Source organism: Pelobates fuscus, chromosome 1 (genome assembly GCF_036172605.1).
Source record: "Pelobates fuscus isolate aPelFus1 chromosome 1, aPelFus1.pri, whole genome shotgun sequence".
Lineage (NCBI taxonomy): Eukaryota > Metazoa > Chordata > Amphibia > Anura > Pelobatidae > Pelobates > Pelobates fuscus.
Window position 1 is genome coordinate 489,123,729 of NC_086317.1, and position 22,450 is coordinate 489,146,178.

General features: G+C 44.2%; 1 protein-coding gene across 2 annotated transcripts in view; it reads left to right on the forward strand.

Moving 5' to 3' along the window:
- The first annotated feature begins 2,659 nt into the window (after window positions 1-2,659).
- LOC134573365 (ecto-ADP-ribosyltransferase 5-like) overlaps window positions 2,660-22,450 on the forward strand; it is a 49,146-nt gene continuing 29,355 nt past the window's right edge. Inside the window, exons 1-3 of one of the 2 annotated variants that reach the window (XM_063433084.1) lie at window positions 2,660-2,680; window positions 7,970-8,103; window positions 16,648-16,751. In XM_063433084.1, coding sequence (XP_063289154.1) covers window positions 8,037-8,103; window positions 16,648-16,751 — 171 coding nt within the window. In that variant the 5' untranslated portion in view covers window positions 2,660-2,680; window positions 7,970-8,036. The other variant, XM_063433074.1, reaches the window with a different exon arrangement.

The window sequence follows — 22,450 nt, forward strand, 5'->3', positions numbered from 1 at the left end:
TCAAGCTATTTATCTTTGAGGCATCAAGTTTATATCAAGGGTAGGATAATAGCACTGGGTTTGAGATAATTATAACTACTGACAATACATAGGAGGTGCTAATGCATGCACAACACATGCACAACACGAGTAATAATTTACCTCTAAGACAGCCAGATACATAGACTACATTGCCAGCACCTGCTACTAATGAAATGCCCTTAAAGGCACAGTAAAGTATACCAACACAATTCCTTTTACTTTCCTGCTACCAATCTTGGTGCCTTCATACGGATAGCTGAGCACCAGTGTTATAGCTCCATATACTCATGGTAATACCTTATGGACTATTTAATATATCATTTATGCCCTTTTTTTGCTGATACACCAGTTCAATCCGTTGTTTCTGTCACTAGCCCTGAGTGTACTCTTTTCTTTTTTACATATTCCATTTTTTCTAGGTAGCAACTAAGAGATACACTTGTTGCTAGCCTTCCCCATTAGTTGGCTGATAGACAGATCAACATATGTAAACTGGAATCTAGGAGCATATATATAACTTCCCTCTCTTTTTTCTTTCTCTCCTTTTCCTGTAGGGTCTATCAATTTATAGATTATTTGCACGATAGAACCTTCCCCTTTTTTCACTGTGTGATACTTATAGATATATTTTCTCTTCTTTTTAATTATAAACAATAAAGATTAGTTTTAAATATCATTTTTTACTTTTCATTTGTACATACCTGGAGGCAGTGTTCTAAATCTAACTAAATACACTAAAAATTGTGAAATTAAAAATAGTATAATAGGAAGTTTGCACATACATCGCTGGATGGTTTTACCGATGCTAAATTCTTCTGTATAACTACCTGCTTTGACGAGGGCATTCAGATTATTTTAGTCTCTTTAAAGAAGAAGAATTTGAGAAGGTTAATAAATAAAGAAGAATTGGTTTACTTTAAGAAGCTATCCTTGGGGAGCATGTTTACTGTCACTTTGCTCACGTTGAACGTAGGTAGACTGCTAACTCTGTTTGCGAATGAATGTTTTTACTGTGTTCTGGGATGCCAATCACACATTACACTAAATAGATAATGATGGTCCAGCACACCTTCTAAGTAGCAGTTTAAATCAGTGCCATGAAGCCAATTTAATAAAGCCAAGCAGATTGTTAGTAACAAAGAGAGGCTTGAGGTTCGGTTTCAGGAGATGAAGAAATTCCTGGACTGGGGATATATGGATAAACCGCTTCGCTGTGAGAGGTCTCAGGTTAGAGGTCTGAATAGAGGCGACTGAATCGTGACAAAAACTAAACCCACTTTACCCCAGAGAATACATTTTGCAATACAGTTTGGCATAATAACAAACGTCAACACATTCTATGAAAGCAATGCTCAGGAATATTGTGCAACAGTTTGTTAGCGCAGACTCTTGATATGAACTTAAACATTCTACCTCCTAGTAAATCAATTCGGACACCCCAGCTGTTAGAATTGATTGATCAAGTTGTCAACTGTTTATCAAGCTTGATGAAGACCATATAGGTCGAAACGTTGCGATGTGGCTGTGGGTTGAAATAAATTGCCTTTTGTTGAATTTCGGAGTGACTGGACCTTTTTGCATTAAAAGGACACTCCAGGCACCCAGACCACTTCTGCCCATTGGAGTGGTCTGGGTGCCAACTCCCATCACCCGTAACCCTGCAAGTGTAATTATTGCAGTTTTTATAAACTGCAATAATTACCTTGCAGGGTTAACTCCTCCTCTAGTGGCTGTCTATTAGACAGCCACTAGAGGGACTTCCGACTTCTTAGAACACGAAAAGTGTTTTAAATTGTGCTGTACGTCCTCACGCTATGCATGAGTACCTCCTGTGTCACCAAAATCCCCATACAAAAGCATTGAATAATGCTAAAAAGGAAAGTGGTATTCAATATACATGTACCTTAAGTGGAGCTCTATAGATGTTGAGGGGTTACCTCGCGAGGTCTTGATTGAATGGTATACGTCAAGTAAAGATATAAAAGATATAAAAAATATAATATAGTGCAGATTGTAAAACACTGTGTAAGTTTGGTGAAATAGAAAAATGGGTCACTCACATTTTAAAGAGCCTATAATATTGGCTCTGTAAGCAGGACTAGTATGCTTTTTTAGGGCAGCATCCCACCACTATTTCCTGCTGGGATTTTTCATTCAGGTACATAAAAACAATAGAAACATCCAATGTGTAATATAGTTGTTTTAAAAATATCTTGAATAAATGTGAATAGGTATTAAGCTCACCTTTTTCAGAGCCTTGAGGTCCTGGCCATCTTTCACGTTGTATCATCACACATTGACATATAGGCCAATACATTGTATTTTCACAGTAATTACCACGTGTTTACAGTCAGTCATGGGACTTATTGCAAGATATCTTATAGGGTCCAACTATCCACTCAAAATGTATAATATACTACAAAACGTTTTATTGGTTTCTGTTTTTCCAGTGGGATTTAAAGGGATAACATACACTTGATGGACAGATGGACAGACAGACAGGAAGGTTTAAGTGTAAATGAAAGAAATCCGAACTCCTACATGTAGCTGCACTGCCTTGTACAGCCCAGGATCCCAGATAGTGTCGCTGACACGGATTGTTCCCCGCGTTCCAGGAAAGCTGGACTCAAGCCAAGTTACTCACATATCTGTGGGCAGAGTGAGTCATGATATTTGAGTTGCTCTATTAGTCCAGTAATGTCATTGCAGAATAACGAGGCATTGCCGTTTCTTTTAATAGCTATTTTATTTTAGAAATTTGTAGTGACAAACTTTTGGGAGTTCCCCTTTCATCAAGTTTAAATCATTACTGAAACAAGCAAAGGACGGAGACAGAGAATTCGACAAACAGCAAATGTGAGAACGAGAGAAACAGATTGAGAGACACAGTGTGAGAAAAAGAGAGAGAGAAACAGTTTGAGAAAGAACAGAATTGCAAAAAAGAGAGCGTTCTGATACTTCCATTCCCTGTCTGTTGCTCGGTGAACGATTTGTTTGTGCAGTTTTCCTGTGTTTGTTTGTCTAAATAATGCCTGAAGGAAAATCCTGCACAATGATTTAACACAACGTCTCAGGTCAGGTTATTCCAGCAGTGATGGAGTTAATTGAGAAAGTTTTGTGGGTTTTTTTTTTTTTGAATCATCAAGTAACTTCCTCTTCACTTCAGCACCCGGAACAAAACAGTGAGAGAATATCCTGCTACAGAAACGCTAGGAGAGGTACAAATGCAACCGAGTCCCCGTTGTGTTAATCATAGGAGCACACAGTGTGTCTATACCGGGAGCACACAGTGTGTCTATACCGGGAGCACACAGTGTGTCTATACCGGGAGCACACAGTGTATCTATACCGGGAGCACACAGTGTGTCTATACCGGGAGCGCACAGTGTGTCTATACCGGGAGCGCACAGTGTGTCTATACCGGGAGCGCACAGTGTGTCTATACCGGGAGCACACAGTGTGTCTATACCGGGAGCACACAGTGTGTCTATACCGGGAGCACACAGTGTGTCTATACCGGGAGCACACAGTGTGTCTATACCGGGAGCACACAGTGTGTCTATACCGGGAGCACACAGTGTGTCTATACCGGGAGCACACAGTGTGTCTATACCGGGAGCACACAGTGTGTCTATACCGGGAGCACACAGTGTGTCTATACCGGGAGCACACAGTGTGTCTATACCGGGAGTGCACAGTGCATCTATACCGGGAGCACACAGTGTGTCTATACCGGGAGCACACAGTGCATCTATACCGGGAGCACACAGTGTGTCTATACCGGGAGTGCACAGTGCATTTATACCGGGAGCACACAGTGCGTCTATACCGGGAGTGCACAGTGCATTTATACCGGGAGCACACAGTGCGTCTATACCGGGAGCACACAGTGTGTCTATACCGGGAGCGCACAGTGTGTCTATACCGGGAGCTCACAGTGTGTCTATACCGGGAGCACACAGTGTGTCTATACCGGGAGAGCACAGTGTGTCTATACCGGGAGCGCACAGTGTGTCTATACCGGGAGCACACAGTGTGTCTATACCGGGAGAGCACAGTGTGTCTATACCGGGAGCGCACAGTGTGTCTATACCGGGAGCACACAGTGTGTCTATACCGGGAGAGCACAGTGTGTCTATACCGGGAGCACACAGTTTGCCTATACCGGGAGCACACAGTGTGTCTATACCGGGAGCGCACAGTGTGTCTATACCGGGAGCACACAGTGTGTCTATACCGGGAGAGCACAGTGTGTCTATACCGGGAGCACACAGTGTGTCTATACCGGGAGCACACAGTGTGTCTATACCGGGAGCACACAGTGTATCTATACCGGGAGAGCACAGTGTGTCTATACCGGGAGAGTACAGTGTGTCTATACCGGGAGCACACAGTGTGTCTATACCGGGAGCACACAGTGTGTCTATACCGGGAGCACACAGTGTATCTATACCGGGAGCACACAGTTTGCCTATACCGGGAGCACACAGTGTGTCTATACCGGGAGAGCACAGTGTGTCTATACCGGGAGCACACAGTTTGCCTATACCGGGAGCACACAGTGTGTCTATACCGGGAGAGCACAGTGTGTCTATACCGGGAGCCCACAGGGCGTATATACTGAGAGCACACAGTGTGTCTATACCGGGAGCACACAGTGTGTCTATACCGGGAGTACACAGTGTGTCTATACCGGGAGCACACAGTTTGCCTATACCGGGAGCACACAGTGTGTCTATACCGGGAGAGCACAGTGTGTCTATACCGGGAGCCCACAGGGCGTATATACTGGGAGCACACAGTGTGTCTATACCGGGAGCACACAGTTTGCCTATACCGGGAGCACACAGTGTGTCTATACCGGGAGAGCACAGTGTGTCTATACCCGGAGCCCACAGGGTGTATATACTGGGAGCACACAATGTGTCTATACCGGGAGCACACAGTGTGTCTATACCGGGAGCTCACAGTGTGTCTATACCGGGAGCACACAGTGTGTCTATACCGGGAGCACACAGTGTGTCTATACCGGGAGAGCACAGTGTGTCTATACCGGGAGAGCACAGTGTGTCTATACCGGGAGCACACAGTGTGTCTATACCGGGAGCTCACAGTGTGTCTATACCGGGAGCACACCATGTGTCTATACCGGGAGCACACCATGTGTCTATACCGGGAGACAGGGCCATCTATAATATGATTAGGACCCTGGGCAATGCATTTTCTTGGGCCCCCTGAGCCCTGCCCTTCCCATCCCTCCCCCCCAATTACGCCCAATGCGCAATCACACTGACAGACGTACTGTCACATACAGACACAGACAGACATTAAAACATTCACAGATACATACTGACACACACATATATACTTGCAGACATACTGACACACACACAGACATACATACACACACAGACACATACACTGACTGATATACTGACACACACGCAAACACATACACTGACAGATATACTGACACACACAGACACATACACTGACAGACGTATTGACACACACACACAGGCATACTGACATACACACAGACACACTGACACACACACAGGCATACTGACATACACAGACAGATGTACTGGCACATACACACAGACAGACATTAAAACATTCACAGATACATACTGACACACACATACACTGACACACAAATATATACTGGCAGACATATTGACACACACACAGACATACATACATACATACACACACAGGCACATACACTGACAGATATACTGACACACACACAAACACATACACTGACAGATATACTGACACACACAGACATACACTGACAGACATATTGACACACACAGACATGCTGACACACACAGGCATACTGACATACACACAGACAGACGCAATGGCACACACATACTGACACACACAGACATACTCACACACAAGAATACATTTAGCCACCTTCCAGGTTCTTACCTTTTTATCTGGAGGGTGGTTTCCCTGGTCCAGTGGCAGGCTGAGGCAGATGGGAGTTCTCCTCTGGAACTCCCCTCTTCCTGCCATTCTCCTCCCGCGCGGCTGTGATCTCCGTCGGGAGGAAGGGACGTCACTTCCTCCCAGCCGGTACAGGAAGGGGCCCGGTCGCGCTGTTTAAGCGTGACAGTTCCCGACCGGGCCCCTGCTCACACATGCTCCCTGGGTGGCCCTTAGTGCATGGGCCACCCGAGGGGCCTCCTTAGTGTGCGGGCCGGTGCGGCTCTGTGCAGCCACACCGCCCAGTCCATGGGGGTAGCGCAAATCGCGGGACCCACGGGGCAGCTGCTCTCCCGGGAGCACACAGTGTGTCTATACCGGGAGCGCACAGTGTGTCTATACCGGGAGCACACAGTGTGTCTATACCGGGAGCGCACAGTGTGTCTATACCAGGAGCGCACAGTGTGTCTATACTGGGAGCCCACAGGGTGTATATACCGGGAGCACACAGTGTGTCTATACCGGGAGCACCCAGTTTGTCTATACCGGGAGCACAGAGTGTGTCTATACCAGGAGCGCACAGTGTGTCTATACCGGGAGCGCACAGTGTGTCTATACTGGGAGCCCACAGGGTGTATATACCGGGAGCACACAGTGTGTCTATACTGGGAGCCCACAGGGTGTATATACCGGGAGCGCACAGTGTGTCTATACCGGGAGCGCACAGTGTGTCTATACCGGGAGCGCACAGTGTGTCTATACCGGGAGCGCACAGTGTGTCTATACCGGGAGCACACAGTGTGTCTATACCGGGAGCTCACAGTGTGTCTATACCGGGAGCGCACAGTGTGTCTATACCGGGAGCACACAGTGTGTCTATACCGGGAGCACACAGTGTGTCTATACCGGGAGCGCACAGTGTGTCTATACCGGGAGCACACAGTGTGTCTATACCGGGAGCTCACAGTGTGTCTATACCGGGAGCGCACAGTGTGTCTATACCGGGAGCACACAGTGTGTCTATACCGGGAGCGCACAGTGTGTCTATACCGGGAGCGCACAGTGTGTCTATACCGGAAGCACACAGTGTGTCTATACCGGGAGCACACAGTGTGTCTATACCGGGAGCGCACAGTGTGTCTATACCGGGAGCTCACAGTGTGTCTATACCAGGAGCGCACAGTGTGTCTATACCGGGAGCGCACAGTGTGTCTATACCGGGAGCGCACAGTGTGTCTATACCGGGAGCACACAGTGTGTCTATACCGGGAGCGCACAGTGTGTCTATACCGGGAGCACACAGTGTGTCTATACCGGGAGCGCACAGTGTGTCTATACCGGGAGCGCACAGTGTGTCTATACCGGGAGCACACAGTGTGTCTATACCGGGAGCACACAGTGTATCTATACCGGGAGAGCACAGTGTGTCTATACCGGGAGAGTACAGTGTGTCTATACCGGGAGCACACAGTGTGTCTATACCGGGAGCGCACAGTGTGTCTATACCGGGAGCACACAGTGTGTCTATACCGGGAGCGCACAGTGTGTCTATACCGGGAGCACACAGTGTGTCTATACCGGGAGCGCACAGTGTGTCTATACCGGGAGCGCACAGTGTGTCTATACCGGGAGCACACAGTGTGTCTATACCGGGAGCTCACAGTGTGTCTATACCGGGAGCACACAGTGTGTCTATACCGGGAGCGCACAGTGTGTCTATACCGGGAGCGCACAGTGTGTCTATACTGGGAGCCCACAGGGTGTATATACCGGGAGCGCACAGTGTGTCTATACTGGGAGCCCACAGTGTGTCTATACCGGGAGCCCACAGGGTGTCTATAACGGGAGCTCAGAGTGTGGATGTACCGGGAGAACACATGGTTTCTATAGCGGGAGCACACAGTGTGTATATAGCGGGAGTGCAGAGAGCTGTATTAATGAAACATACCTGTTGTATTAACCCCCCTGCTGTATTTGTGTATTTAACCCTTTGTTCTCTGTCCCCCAGGACTGCGAGACCGTCTTCTTTCCATGTTTCTCTTACAGCTGGGAATGGAAGCTGATGCAGACAAACCATGCTGATCACCTTTTCATTTTTTACCAGCATCATCCTGTGCAGTGACCTAGTGGGAGACAGAACAGGTAATATAGTAGTGGATACACAGCACTGCCTCCTGGTGGTGGTGCTGGGGAAAACACGTTTAATCTGAAGGTTCTGCATTCCATATAATATAAATTAAGATCTCGCTAACATAGGCCTTGATTTAATATTGTTTGATAAACTTATAAAATGAGTTAATATTTTGAAAAATATTTTGATATTTTTAGATACATTTGTGGGCCCCCCCTCCTCCTGTTAGGAAGAGGGGTTTCGCCACCAGAGATGTTCTTTTCCCACCTAGTGATGCTGTAGTAATTTCCTGATAGCAGCAATACAATGCGAGTAGAGCAGGTATAGCTCTTACCAGAGCAAGCGATTATAGCGATCCGAAGAGCAGAGATATAGCCGGTATAGCGTTCTCCCACTGACATGAGACCAGGCGCTATGCTGGGGATGAACTGGTTTTAATGGGAGCCACACATGCCCCGTTATGTAACTCCACATGCAAGGGGTTTCCTTTATCACATTCCAGGGGCATTCTCCGCTGGACCGCTGGACCTGAGAGGAGACTGTTGCAAAGTACACATCTAAATGACATTATCTTTCAAAAAAGGGGAAGAGATGGAGGGTGGAACTGTGTGCCAATGGAGCTAGGCTATAATACCGTGCTAGAACCTATGTTCAATATAAAACTTTTTAAGGTCAACGAGCAGCACACTTCGTATACGGGTGGTCTAACAGTTATTGAGTTTATTCGGTATATGAACTAAATAAACATAATCCGTTCGGTTCTTCCCATGTCCCGAATAATAGGCGAAATAAATAAAGTTTTATAATCCAGGGACAGGGTGGTCTGTCATAATATTGACGTATCCTATATTTGTTTGTATTTTCACATTTAAAAAATGTAAATAACTTTTCATCCAAAATATTAAATCTAGGCGTTAAGAAGGACACAAAGAAAAAATGTTACCTGCGCTCTTCCCAAATCCCTGTGTATATTTAAACAAATGGAGGTCATTTAGTTGCTCCAATGGCCAGGAGAGTTTAGCGCGCCTGCCAACGTCAAGGCAGACCTCTCAGGCGGGTCCTAACACTGACCCTTCAGCCTGCTTCCTTGAGCTTCTGGCAAAGATATCTCTAATGAGACAGAGAGGCGTATTTTTTATATTCACCCCTATATACTTATAAACCCTTAATAGGGAACACATACGATGGGCGGCAGCATTGTAACAAAGCTGTATGATAGAAAAAGTGAATCCAAATACAAAAAAACAAGTCCTACTCTCAAACTCCCACTACTCTTGGGCGGCAGCAATGTTCTGCGCTCAAACTCCCACTACTCTTGGGAGGAGCTTGAGCACAGGACTTGTTTTTTTGTACTTAAGAAGGACACGACAGAGAGCACTGCATACCGTTATTTATATAACAGGGTGCACTTACCTCTCACTCAGGGTGTACTTACCTCTCATTCAGGGTGCGCGGAGAGTACAAGGCAGTGGCAGCTGGTGGTGGAGTGCCAGACTGGACACATGAATGTTTTTATTCATGGATAGGAAAATGTCTGTATGGCTGTACCACCCCATATATAGGGAATAAACCTTATAGGCATATTAATTATTAATACGTTAAATAAATTGGCTATTTTGAGGTTAAATTCAAATTTAAAGTGTAATTCAGAATTTAGCCACAAGATGTCGCTAAAGGATTACTTTAACCCCTTCAGGACCGCTGACGGTTCAGGACCGTCAGCGGTAAAACGTGCGTTTGGACCGCTGACGGTCTTGAACCGTCATAGCGAAAAACGGGCTGCGGGAAGCGATCAAAGATCGCTCCCGCCAGTATAACGCTGTTACTATCTGCCAGACATCTTAGGCAGATAGTAACAGCCAATTGCGGCGTGTGAGCGATCCGCAATCACTCACAATTGGCTGCTGTCAAAGTGGGTGTTACAAACACTCACTGTGACAGTGATCTCTGCCCCTCTCTCCTCTGTAGCGTTTTGTGAGGCGAGAGAGACAGAGATTGTGATAGTTTGTTGCAGCAGAAGTGTTCCAGAGCTTTATACAGTATCTAAGGTGAATAAAAAATCAGTTTTAACCCCTTCCCTGACAGATCTGTTACAGCAGTGCATTTGCACTGTCTGTATTTTTCTTTTGCCCTTAATGGGTTAAATTTGTCTTGGTCTGTCTTGGTCTGTCTTAGTCAGTCAGTTTCCTTCCCCCAAATCTCCATTAGATTTTTGTGACAGGAGTTAGTTAGTGTAACGGATCGCCTGGCATCCCGACTGGGTACCTCCGTTAAAGGATGCTCCTAGCGTTTCCTGAGGACTCCAAGCACTCTGGCAGACACCACAATCACCGAACCAAAGAAGCATATAAATCCTCTCAAGCATATGAATGCTGTAGACAGTTGAATAGGAAACCATACAAATAGGTTTACACTCCTAGCAGTCAAACTGGAACAGTATACAATAAATCCTCCCCCAAGAATGAGACGACACTTCACTTTGAGGGTTAAAACAGGAACTCTCTGTACTGTCACATACAGTCTCTTTTATTCCCAATCCACAAACATAGTACAGCCCACAGGGCGTTACAAAACAACCAGTCAATCCGTACAATACACACAGACACTCCCACACAAAATCCTCCCCTCTGCCTGTGATATGATTACTGTACACAATGGGTAATCTCATTATCACCGGCAGAGGAATACAGTTTTTACACAATATTTATAACTTCTAAAATATACATGTCACAAACATAAAGCATACATTTTCATAATCAATCCATTCAGGGGAGCAACATATTAAAAAATGGCACGAATCAGACCAGGGGTTCAAAAGTTAAGGGAAAGTCCTTTGTGACCAAATGAAGCATGGCTTTCCGGCCCATACCAGTTTCAGAGTCTTCTATCCTGGAGATAATTGAGAAGTAATTCAAATATCTCCAAGGACAGACACAAGACTCCATTATGCACATGGTGAGCACAAAGCATTAAAATACTATAAAATACACAAAGTCACATTTTATACATAAAACACAGACATGTCACATATCCCCAGAGAGCTGGGATCTGAGTGCACAAAACTACCGAATAGCGCTCAGATCCTATTCACACAGTTCAATTGCCATGGAGCCGAAGTCTTTAACTACATGAATGGGCTCCATGGCATAGCTATCTGGGTTAACACATTCACATAAAGTCTGGTCCATAGTCCAAAGGCAAGAGGCGGGCAAGCAGCCACCTCCAAGGACACGTGGCGAGGTCGGTTTCGCCACAGTTAGGGATTGCTGTTTAGTCTATTTTAGTTAAAAAAAAGTATACTTTTTTTTGTGTGTTTGTAATTTGTTTTAGTCGTGTGTAAAACATGCAGCGTATGTATAACTTGCAGGAGGCATATGCCTTCTTGGCGTCAGACTCTGACACTGCCACTGACACTGCGTCAGATTTTGACCCAGGTCAGTTTTCTGACATGTCTAGTCAAGACGACATGTCATCTGTGTGTGAGCCGGCTGAAGAAAGAAGCTGTGCTTCCTCTGCTACGCCGAATGTGGAGGAGGACTGGGTACCTCCACAGTTAGCCGAGCCCAACATCCCCCCTTTTAGTGCCAACGCAGGCATTAATGTTAATGTGGATGACTTCTCCACAATGCAGTATGTAAAACTATTTTTAGGGGATACCATCTGGGAGGAGATTGCTTCCCAGACTAACTTGTATGCTACCCAATTTATTGACAACAATCCAGGTAGCTATACAGTCAGGGAGCATGACTGGCATGCAACAGATGCTCATGGGGATTATAAAGAAGACATCGATTCGCTCATACTGGAGCACCAACCCAATAATGTCTAGTCCAGTATTCTCCCAAACCATGCCTAGAGCCAGATACGAGTTACTGCTGAGATTTTTACATTTCAGTGACAATACCCTCTGTCACCCTAGAGATCACCCCCAATACGATAGGCTTTATAAAATACGCCCACTGCTAGACCATTTTCAGGACAAATTTTCGGATGTTTATACCCCCCAACAAAATGTATCCATAGATGAATCTCTAATGAAATACAAAGGGAGATTAGGGTCCAGAGAATACATCCCCTCAAAGTGCTCTAGGTATGGCATAAAACTGTACAAACTGTGCGAGAGCGAAAGTGGATACACGTTTACAAGCCCTTTCCGGTGGAACTGGAACCACCAAACTGACCTCTGTGTGCCACACACTCTCATATTTTGATGAGGTGTTTGACACACTTCCTTTATCTTATTTAACTGGATACACATTTGCCTTTCGTGTATATGAGGGGAAACATGGTCAACTGGACCCTCCTGGCTGTCCTGACTCCCTGGGGACAAGTGGGAAACTTGTATGGGACCTACCTAAACCCCTTGTTTAATAAAGGTTACCACCTTTATGTGGATCATTTTTATAGCAGTGTCCGTCTGTTTAAAACACTTTATGGTTTACAGACACTGGCCTGCAGCACTGCCAGAAAAAATTCCAAAGACTTTCCATGATCTCTCATAGAGGCAAAATTAAAAAAAGGCGAATGTAAAGCACTTCGCAAAGCTGAAGTGCTCGCACTAAAATTTAGGGACAGGAAGGATGTCAACATGCTAACCACCATCCATGACGAACGCATGTCCGACGTCTCTGTCCGGGGCAGAGTAGAGTCCAAACCGGTTTGCATCAGGGCGTATAATAAGTACATGAGGGGTGTTGATTTGGCTGATCAGCTGATGCAGCCGTATCTTATTTTACGAAAAACCAAAGCATGGTATAAAAAGGTGGCTATCTATCTGATGCAAATAGCAACCAACAACTCATTTTTGCTTTTTTAAAAAAAAATAATCCAGGGAAAACCACCTTTCTCCAATTTCAGTTGAAAATAATTTCTTTAACAATTTATGGAGATGGACAAGTTCCAACAACGGTGCAAGCTGAGCACAGACATTTTATTTTTTAGTTACCGCCAACTGCTAGAAAAAAAACAAAACAGAAACGTTGCCGGGTCTGTTTAAAAACGGGAAAAGGACAGACACCCCTTTTCACTGTCCTGATTGCCCTTCGAAACCAGGACTGTGTGTTTCAAGCTGTACCACACAGAACAGTTGTAAGACGTGTTCCTTAAATTTTTTTTGTTTTTTTTGTTTTTTTGGAAAGCAGCCATTTTTTGTTAGTCAGTTTCCTTCCCCCAAATCTCCAGCTAGATTCTATTTGCAGGAGTCAGTTTAAAGATTGCTGCTAAATGTACATTTGCTACCTGCACATTTTGGTCTAACAAGTTTTCTGGCAGTAACACATAACCAGCTGGCCAAAACCAGGTGACGTATGCATAAAAAACAGAATTAAAAAAAATTACCACTACACTTTCTTTGGGGGGCAAAATGGTTGGGGGAAAGAAGTCAAAACACCCCATCTTCTTTGATGTCTACTTTATAAAAATATATACTATATATACTGTCATGATGGTACCATTAACTGGGGGGTGCAAAAATATGTCCAACTGAAGATAGACCAAGCATACCTATATATCAAGTTGAAAAACTGACATGTACAAGTTCTGATTGTTACCGTTTGGCCCCCAAACAACCCAACACACCTATGCATGGGGGGTATCACTGTACTCGGGAGATGTTGCTGAACATATTGGGGTGTTGTTTGGCAGTGACACATAACAGGATCTGTTAAATCATGCCTAAAGTACAATGTGTGTGACAAAGAAACAAAAAAGGATTACTACCCAAAGGTTTAACAAAGGCTGGTGGTAGAATTCAGTGCATGAAAAGTGTTAAAATACCACCATTTAAAATACCCTGGGTTGTCTACTTTTCAAAAATATATGGTTTGATGGGGGTAAAATACATTGGCCGGCTTCAAAAATGTCCCAAATAGGACAGGTTGACTACATGTCAAATTTCCAAGCTGGGAAACTGATATGCGCACCTGCAAAATGTGGCCTTTTAGCCCCTATACAACCCAACACACCTATACATGGGGGGTATCCCTGTACTCGGGAGATGTTTCTGAACACATATTGGGGTGTTGTTTGGTAGTGACACCTAACAGAATCTGTGAATTTATACCTGAATTGCAATGTATGTGAAAAAAAAACTACCTATGCAAAGTTTGGCAAAGGTTTGTGGTAAAATGGCTGCATAGAAACTATCAAAATATTCTTAGATGAATACCCTGGGTTATCTAGTTTAAGAAAAATATATACATGTGGGGTGTTTTTTGGAGATTTATGACATAACAGTGTTACAATGTCTCTATTGATACATTTGAAAAATGTACATTTTGAAACAGCAATTTCCTACTTGTACTTATAGCCCTATAACTTGCAAATAAAAGCAAAAAAACACATAAACATTGGGTGTTTTTAAACTCAGGACAACATTTTGAATCTATTTAACAGTTTGTTTCATTCGATTTTTGTAGATCAGTAAAAGATTTTTTAAGTAAAAGTCAAATGTATTTTTTTTTTCACCATATTTTATTATTATTATTATGATTAATTAAATTATATGACATGATAAAATAATAGTATGTAAAGAAAGCCCTTTATGTCCTGAAAAAAAACAATATATAATTTGTATGGGAACAGTAAATGAGAGAGCGGAAAATTACAGCTAAACACAAACACCACAAAATTGTTAAAACCGCTCTGGTCCTTAACGTACAAACATCGCAAAAACAGTCCGGTCCTGAAGGGGTTAAAAAAAATGCTTTAAATGCAAGATAGAATTGCTCTGCAAAAAATGTAAATAAGATGGCCAGCATGAAGATTTTAGTTATAAAATATTCTCTCCTCAGGAATTTTTTTTAAACTAAAAATAAATCAATACATTCATAAAGTATATGAGCATGCTGTCCAGGGGGCGGCTGATTTAGTGACGGGCTCCTGCTGTTGAAGTGGTTCCTGTTACTGTGTGGCCTCTGCGCTAATTAACACTAAATTAAGGCACATACCACCTCAAACACTGGGTGCCTGCCTTACATTAGTGTGCAGGGTGAAGCTGGGGGAGCCAAGTGGCAGGCACTGCTGTCCGTACGGTGTCTGCCTTTGTCCCACCTACTTGGTGCCCTATTGAGCTCCAGTAACAAACAAAAGTGGCGGCCAGACAGCCAATGATGGTGAATTAGGCAACTTCCCATAGAGTGGGAATTCCTATACAAAGTGAACAGGGAGATACAGCCGTAGTCTGAAGAAAAACAAGTAAACTATATAGTAGTTGAAACAAACTGTATCACCGCTGTATGAGGTAGAAGTATATAAGTATTTATAGGTTCTTTCATGATGATTGGAGGACTAGTAAACATTACACATCCAGAACCCTCTGATCTGCTTCCCAAATAGTAAATAAGATTTATTAAAAATAACAGTAATACACAGTCCAACCTGTTTCTTTCTTATTGAACTTCCTCAGGGACCAGTAATAAAACATACTCCAAATTAGAATACATTCTAATAGCAGCCATAACCCGTCACTAAGTCCTCTTTAAATAGCTCTCATTCCTTCGTCCTATTGGCTGTCGTGTAAGTGTGTCAACTTGCTTCCTGAGTGAGGACCAATCGTATCACCTCCTTGTGTTATGTTTTCCGCACCTGATTGACAGCCAAGAGGGGTGTAAAAAGGTTGATTGATAAAAGTGTTAATTTCTATTGAAACCTGCACTTTTTGTAAAAAAAAATACAAAAAAACAAAAGGAAACACTTCACACCTAACATTTTTCAGCGAGCTGGAGCTTAGAAGCTAGATTTATAATTTATAGTGATGTTATGAATTCTATTTGTTGGATTTGTCCATTTTTCAATCCCACCAATTAACACAAAATCTTTCCTGGCCAATCCATGTCAGCATCACCTGTAGGTCAGCTCCCCTCTCTCAGCTGATAGGACAGGAATTTAAATTTCAAACTATGGTATATAAGGAATCCACCTCCCCAGAATACGCCGTCTCTTTGGCGGATACTTCTACAGAAGAAGTTTGTAGGGCCATAGCCTGGTCATCTTTCAACACTTCTGAGAGGCACTATCGCCTAGATGTTCCAGGCTCCTGTGCCTCCTCATTTGGGAGAAATGTCCTTACGTTAACATTGATATGGTGTCATTGATTTCTTGGGATTCGCCAGGAAAAAGGAAAATGGTCAAATACTTATTTTCTTTTCCTGGCCAATATCCATGTAAGCATCAACGAATCCTCCCTCTGGACTGACTTGGTGACGAGACGGCGTGTTCTGGGGAGGTGGATTCCTCATATGCCATCGTTTGAAATTTAGACTCCTGTCCTATCAGCTGAGAGGGAGCAGCTAACCCACAGGTGATGCTGACATGGATATTGGCCAGGAGAAGAAAATTACGGTAAGTATTGTAACAATTTTCAGTTTTATTACGTAGCTGTTCAAAAAAAAAATTGAATGTTTAAAATAATGCATGAATCTAAAATAACAATACCAATGTACCAGCAGATTATTTTAATAGTAGTTTGAATAAAACCAGTTTCTACTTCCAGTGTGAAAGTAATGGATCTCATTACACAATGCTCATCGTGTGACGCAGGCTTCATTATCTTCCAGATGGCTCAAATACAAGCGAGGAAAACATAACTAAATTACATGGCGGACAGAAAAATACTGCAAAGAACATGAAAACGGCATCTTCTCTTCATTTATGGCCAGAGGTAATGCTATCAATATGGATATAATATGTGTATTTAGAAGATAACTTCACACTTTGAACATACAGTGAGAGTTCTGATCATACTCTGAAAACACTTTTAGAAAATCAATTTACAGCATCTTTTTAGAATATCATTTTAGAGCTGGATTGATGCTGCATTTCCAACACTTTTTATATTAATATAAATGGAGAAAGAGACGATTTAATTATTTTTCTGCAATGTGTTTCTACAATTAAATCATATTTAGTTAGTTACAGTGATCGAGATTCCATGCTGCATTGATTGGTTACAGTGACAGAGTGTGAAGGAGCTCCCTGTACCCCGGCTGGGTACCTCCGCCAAGGACCGCTTCCTAGCTGGAACAGGGGACAAACCGCAGCACTTCTGCCCACAGTCTCCATAGTTTGACTGGGGCCCTGGAACCGCTCTCTCCGGGAGCTGAATGGGGAACTTGCTCTAGAAACCCCCAGGGACTGGACGACACTCAGTCCTGGGAGCTCTAGTCCTTACAAGGACTTTCCAAGTTGAATCCTCCGCACTGGAACAGTGATTAGTGATTAGCCCTTTCCCCTCCCAGAAACCAGATGACACATAGTTCTGGGAGTACAAGCTGGAAAACTTTAATGGCAGCCACAACCAGCCTTATATGCATGTCCCCATGCAAGGGGCACTCCCCCTGGACCTGAGAGTAAACCACAATAGAAACAAATACACAATTACATTGGCTCTCAGGTCCAGGACACTCCCATACAAAATCATGCCTTGGTTGGTTAAGGTGACCGAGATTCTATGCTGCCTTGGTTGGTTACAGTGACAGAGATTCTATGCTGCCTTGGTTGGTTACAGTGGCAGAGATTCTATGTTGCCATGGTTGGTTACAGTGACAGAGATTCTATGCTGCCATGGTTGGTTACAGTGACAGAGATTCTATGCTGCCATGGTTGGTTACAGTGACAGAGATTCTATGCTGCTATGGTTGGTTACAGTGACAGAGATTCTATGCTGCTATGGTTGGTTACAGTGACAGAGATTCTATGCTGCCATGGTTGGTTACAGTGACAGAGATTCTATGCTGCCATGGTTGGTTACAGTGACAGAGATTCTATGCTGCCATGGTTGGTTACAGTGACAGAGATTCTGTGCTGCCATGGTTGGTTACAGTGACAGAGATTCTATGCTGCTATGGTTGGTTACAGTGACAGAGATTCCATGCTGCTATGGTTGGTTACAGTGGCAGAGATTCTATGCTGCCATGGTTGGTTACAGTGACAGAGATTCTATGCTGCTATGGTTGGTTACAGTGACAGAGATTCTATGCTGCCATGGTTGGTTACAGTGACAGAGATTCTATGCTGCCATGGTTGGTTACAGTGACAGAGATTCTATGCTGCTATGGTTGGTTACAGTGACAGAGATTCTATGCTGCCTTGGTTGGTTACAGTGACAGAGATTCTATGCTGCCATGGTTGGTTACAGTGGCAGAGATTCTATGCTGCCATGGTTGGTTACAGTGGCAGAGATTCTATGCTGCCATGGTTGGTTACAGTGACAGAGATTATATGCTGCCATGGTTGGTTACAGTGACAGAGATTCTATGCTGCCATGGTTGGTTACAGTGACAGAGATTATATGCTGCCATGGTTGGTTACAGTGACAGAGATTCTATGCTGCCTTGGTTGGTTACAGTGACAGAGATTCTATGCTGCCTTGGTTGGTTACAGTGACAGAGATTCTATGCTGCCATGGTTGGTTACAGTGACAGAGATTCTATGCTGCTATGGTTGGTTACAGTGACAGAGATTCTATGCTGCTATGGTTGGTTACAGTGACAGAGATTCTATGCTGCCATGGTTGGTTACAGTGACAGAGATTCTATGCTGCCATGGTTGGTTACAGTGACAGAGATTCTATGCTGCCTTGGTTGGTTACAGTGACAGAGATTCTATGCTGCTATGGTTGGTTACAGTGGCAGAGATTCCATGCTGCCTTGGTTGGTTACAGTGACAGAGATTCTATGCTGCCTTGGTTGGTTACAGTGACAGAGATTCTATGCTGCCATGGTTGGTTACAGTGACAGAGATTATATGCTGCCATGGTTGGTTACAGTGACAGAGATTCTATGCTGCCTTGGTTGGTTACAGTGACAGAGATTCTATGCTGCCTTGGTTGGTTACAGTGACAGAGATTCTATGCTGCCATGGTTGGTTACAGTGACAGAGATTCTATGCTGCTATGGTTGGTTACAGTGGCAGAGATTCTATGCTGCCATGGTTGGTTACAGTGACAGAGATTCTATGCTGCCATGGTTGGTTACAGTGACAGAGATTCTATGCTGCCTTGGTTGGTTACAGTGACAGAGATTCTATGCTGCCATGGTTGGTTACAGTGACAGAGATTCTATGCTGCCATGGTTGGTTACAGTGACAGAGATTCTATGCTGCCATGGTTGGTTACAGTGACAGAGATTCTATGCTGCCATGGTTGGTTACAGTGACAGAGATTCTATGCTGCCTTGGTTGGTTACAGTGACAGAGATTCTATACTGCCTTGGTTGGTTAAGGTGACAGAGATTCTATGCTGCTATGGTTGGTTACAGTGACAGAGATTCTGTGCTGCCTTGGTTGGTTACAGTGACAGAGATTCTATGCTGCCATGGTTGGTTACAGTGACAGAGATTCTATGCTGCCATGGTTGGTTACAGTGACAGAGATTCTATGCTGCCTTGGTTGGTTACAGTGACAGAGATTCTATACTGCCTTGGTTGGTTAAGGTGACAGAGATTCTATGCTGCCATGGTTGGTTACAGTGACAGAGATTCTATGCTGCCATGGTTGGTTACAGTGACAGAGATTCTATGCTGCCTTGGTTGGTTACAGTGACAGAGATTCTATACTGCCTTGGTTGGTTAAGGTGACAGAGATTCTATGCTGCCTTGGTTGGTTACAGTGACAGAGATTCTATGCTGCCATGGTTGGTTACAGTGACAGAGATTCTATGCTGCCTTGGTTGGTTACAGTGACAGAGATTCTATGCTGCCTTGGTTGGTTACAGTGGCAGAGATTCTATGCTGCTATGGTTGGTTACAGTGACAGAGATTCTATGCTGCCATGGTTGGTTACAGTGACAGAGATTCTATGCTGCCTTGGTTGGTTACAGTGACAGAGATTCTATACTGCCTTGGTTGGTTAAGGTGACAGAGATTCCATGCTGCCTTGGTTGGTTACAGTGACAGAGATTCTATGCTGCCATGGTTGGTTACAGTGACAGAGATTCTATGCTGCCTTGGTTGGTTACAGTGACAGAGATTCTATGCTGCTATGGTTGGTTACAGTGACAGAGATTCCATGCTGCCATGGTTGGTTACAGTGACAGAGATTCTATGCTGCCATGGTTGATTACAGTGACAGAGATTCTATGCTCCCATGGTTGGTTACAGTGACAGAGATTCTATGCTGCTATGGTCGGTTACAGTGACAGAGATTCTATGCTGCCATGGTTGGTTACAGTGACAGAGATTCTATGCTGCCTTGGTTGGTTACAGTGACAGAGATTCTATGCTGCCTTGGTTGGTTACAGTGACAGAGATTCTATGCTGCTATGGTTGGTTACAGTGACAGAGATTCTATGCTGCCATGGTTGGTTACAGTGACAGAGATTCTATACTGCCTTGGTTGGTTAAGGTGACAGAGATTCTATGCTGCCTTGGTTGGTTACAGTGACAGAGATTCTGTGCTGCCTTGGTTGGTTAAGGTGACAGAGATTCTATGCTGCCTTGGTTGGTTACAGTGACAGAGATTCTATGCTGCCTTGGTTGGTTACAGTGACAGAGATTCTATGCTGCCATGGTTGGTTACAGTGACAGAGATTCTATGCTGCCATGGTTGGTTACAGTGACAGAGATTCTATGCTGCCATGGTTGGTTACAGTGAGAGAGATTCTATGCTGCCTTGGTTGGTTAAGGTGACAGAGATTCTATGCTGCCTTGGTTGGTTACAGTGACAGAGATTCTATGCTGCCTTGGTTGGTTACAGTGACAGAGATTCTGTGCTGCCTTGGTTGGTTAAGGTGACAGAGATTCTATGCTGCCTTGGTTGGTTACAGTGACAGAGATTCTATGCTGCCTTGGTTGGTTACAGTGACAGAGATTCTATGCTGCCTTGGTTGGTTACAGTGACAGAGATTCTATGCTGCCATGGTTGGTTACAGTGACAGAGATTCTATGCTGCCATGGTTGGTTACAGTGGCAGAGATTCTATGCTGCCATGGTTGGTTACAGTGGCAGAGATTCTATGCTGCCTTGGTTGGTTACAGTGACAGAGATTCTATGCTGCCATGGTTGGTTACAGTGACAGAGATTCTATGCTGCCTTGGTTGGTTACAGTGGCAGAGATTCTATGCTGCCTTGGTTGGTTACAGTGGCAGAGATTCTATGTTGCCATGGTTGGTTACAGTGACAGAGATTCTATGCTGCCATGGTTGGTTACAGTGGCAGAGATTCTATGCTGCCATGGTTGGTTACAGTGACAGAGATTCTATGCTGCCATGGTTGGTTACAGTGGCAGAGATTCTATGCTGCCATGGTTGGTTACAGTGGCAGAGATTCTATGCTGCCTTGGTTGGTTACAGTGACAGAGATTCTATGCTGCCATGGTTGGTTACAGTGGCAGAGATTCTATGCTGCCATGGTTGGTTACAGTGACAGAGATTCTATGCTGCCATGGTTGGTTACAGTGACAGAGATTCTATGCTGCCATGGTTGGTTACAGTGACAGAGATTCTATGCTGCCTTGGTTGGTTACAGTGACAGAGATTCTATGCTGCCTTGGTTGGTTACAGTGGCAGAGATTCTATGTTGCCTTGGTTGGTTAAAGTGACAGAGATTCTATGCTGCCATGGTTGGTTACAGTGACAGAGATTCTATGCTGCCATGGTTGGTTACAGTGACAGAGATTCTATACTGCCTTGGTTGGTTAAGGTGACAGAGATTCTATGTTGCCTTGGTTGGTTAAAGTGACAGAGATTCTATGCTGCCATGGTTGGTTACAGTGACAGAGATTCTATGCTGCCATGGTTGGTTACAGTGACAGAGATTCTATGCTGCCTTGGTTGGTTACAGTGGCAGAGATTCTATGCTGCCTTGGTTGGTTACAGTGACAGAGATTCTATGCTGCCTTGGTTGGTTACAGTGACAGAGATTCTATGCTGCCTTGGTTGGTTACAGTGACAGAGATTCTATGCTGCCTTGGTTGGTTACAGTGACAGAGATTCTATGCTGCTATGGTTGGTTACAGTGACAGAGATTCTATGCTGCCATGGTTGGTTACAGTGACAGAGATTCTATACTGCCTTGGTTGGTTAAGGTGACAGAGATTCTATGCTGCCTTGGTTGGTTACAGTGACAGAGATTCTGTGCTGCCTTGGTTGGTTAAGGTGACAGAGATTCTATGCTGCCATGGTTGGTTACAGTGGCAGAGATTCTGTGCTGCCTTGGTTGGTTAAGGTGACAGAGATTCTATGCTGCCTTGGTTGGTTACAGTGGCAGAGATTCTATGCTGCCTTGGTTGGTTACAGTGACAGAGATTCTATGCTGCCTTGGTTGGTTACAGTGACAGAGATTCTATGCTGCCTTGGTTGGTTACAGTGACAGAGATTCTATGCTGCCTTGGTTGGTTACAGTGACAGAGATTCTATGCTGCTAT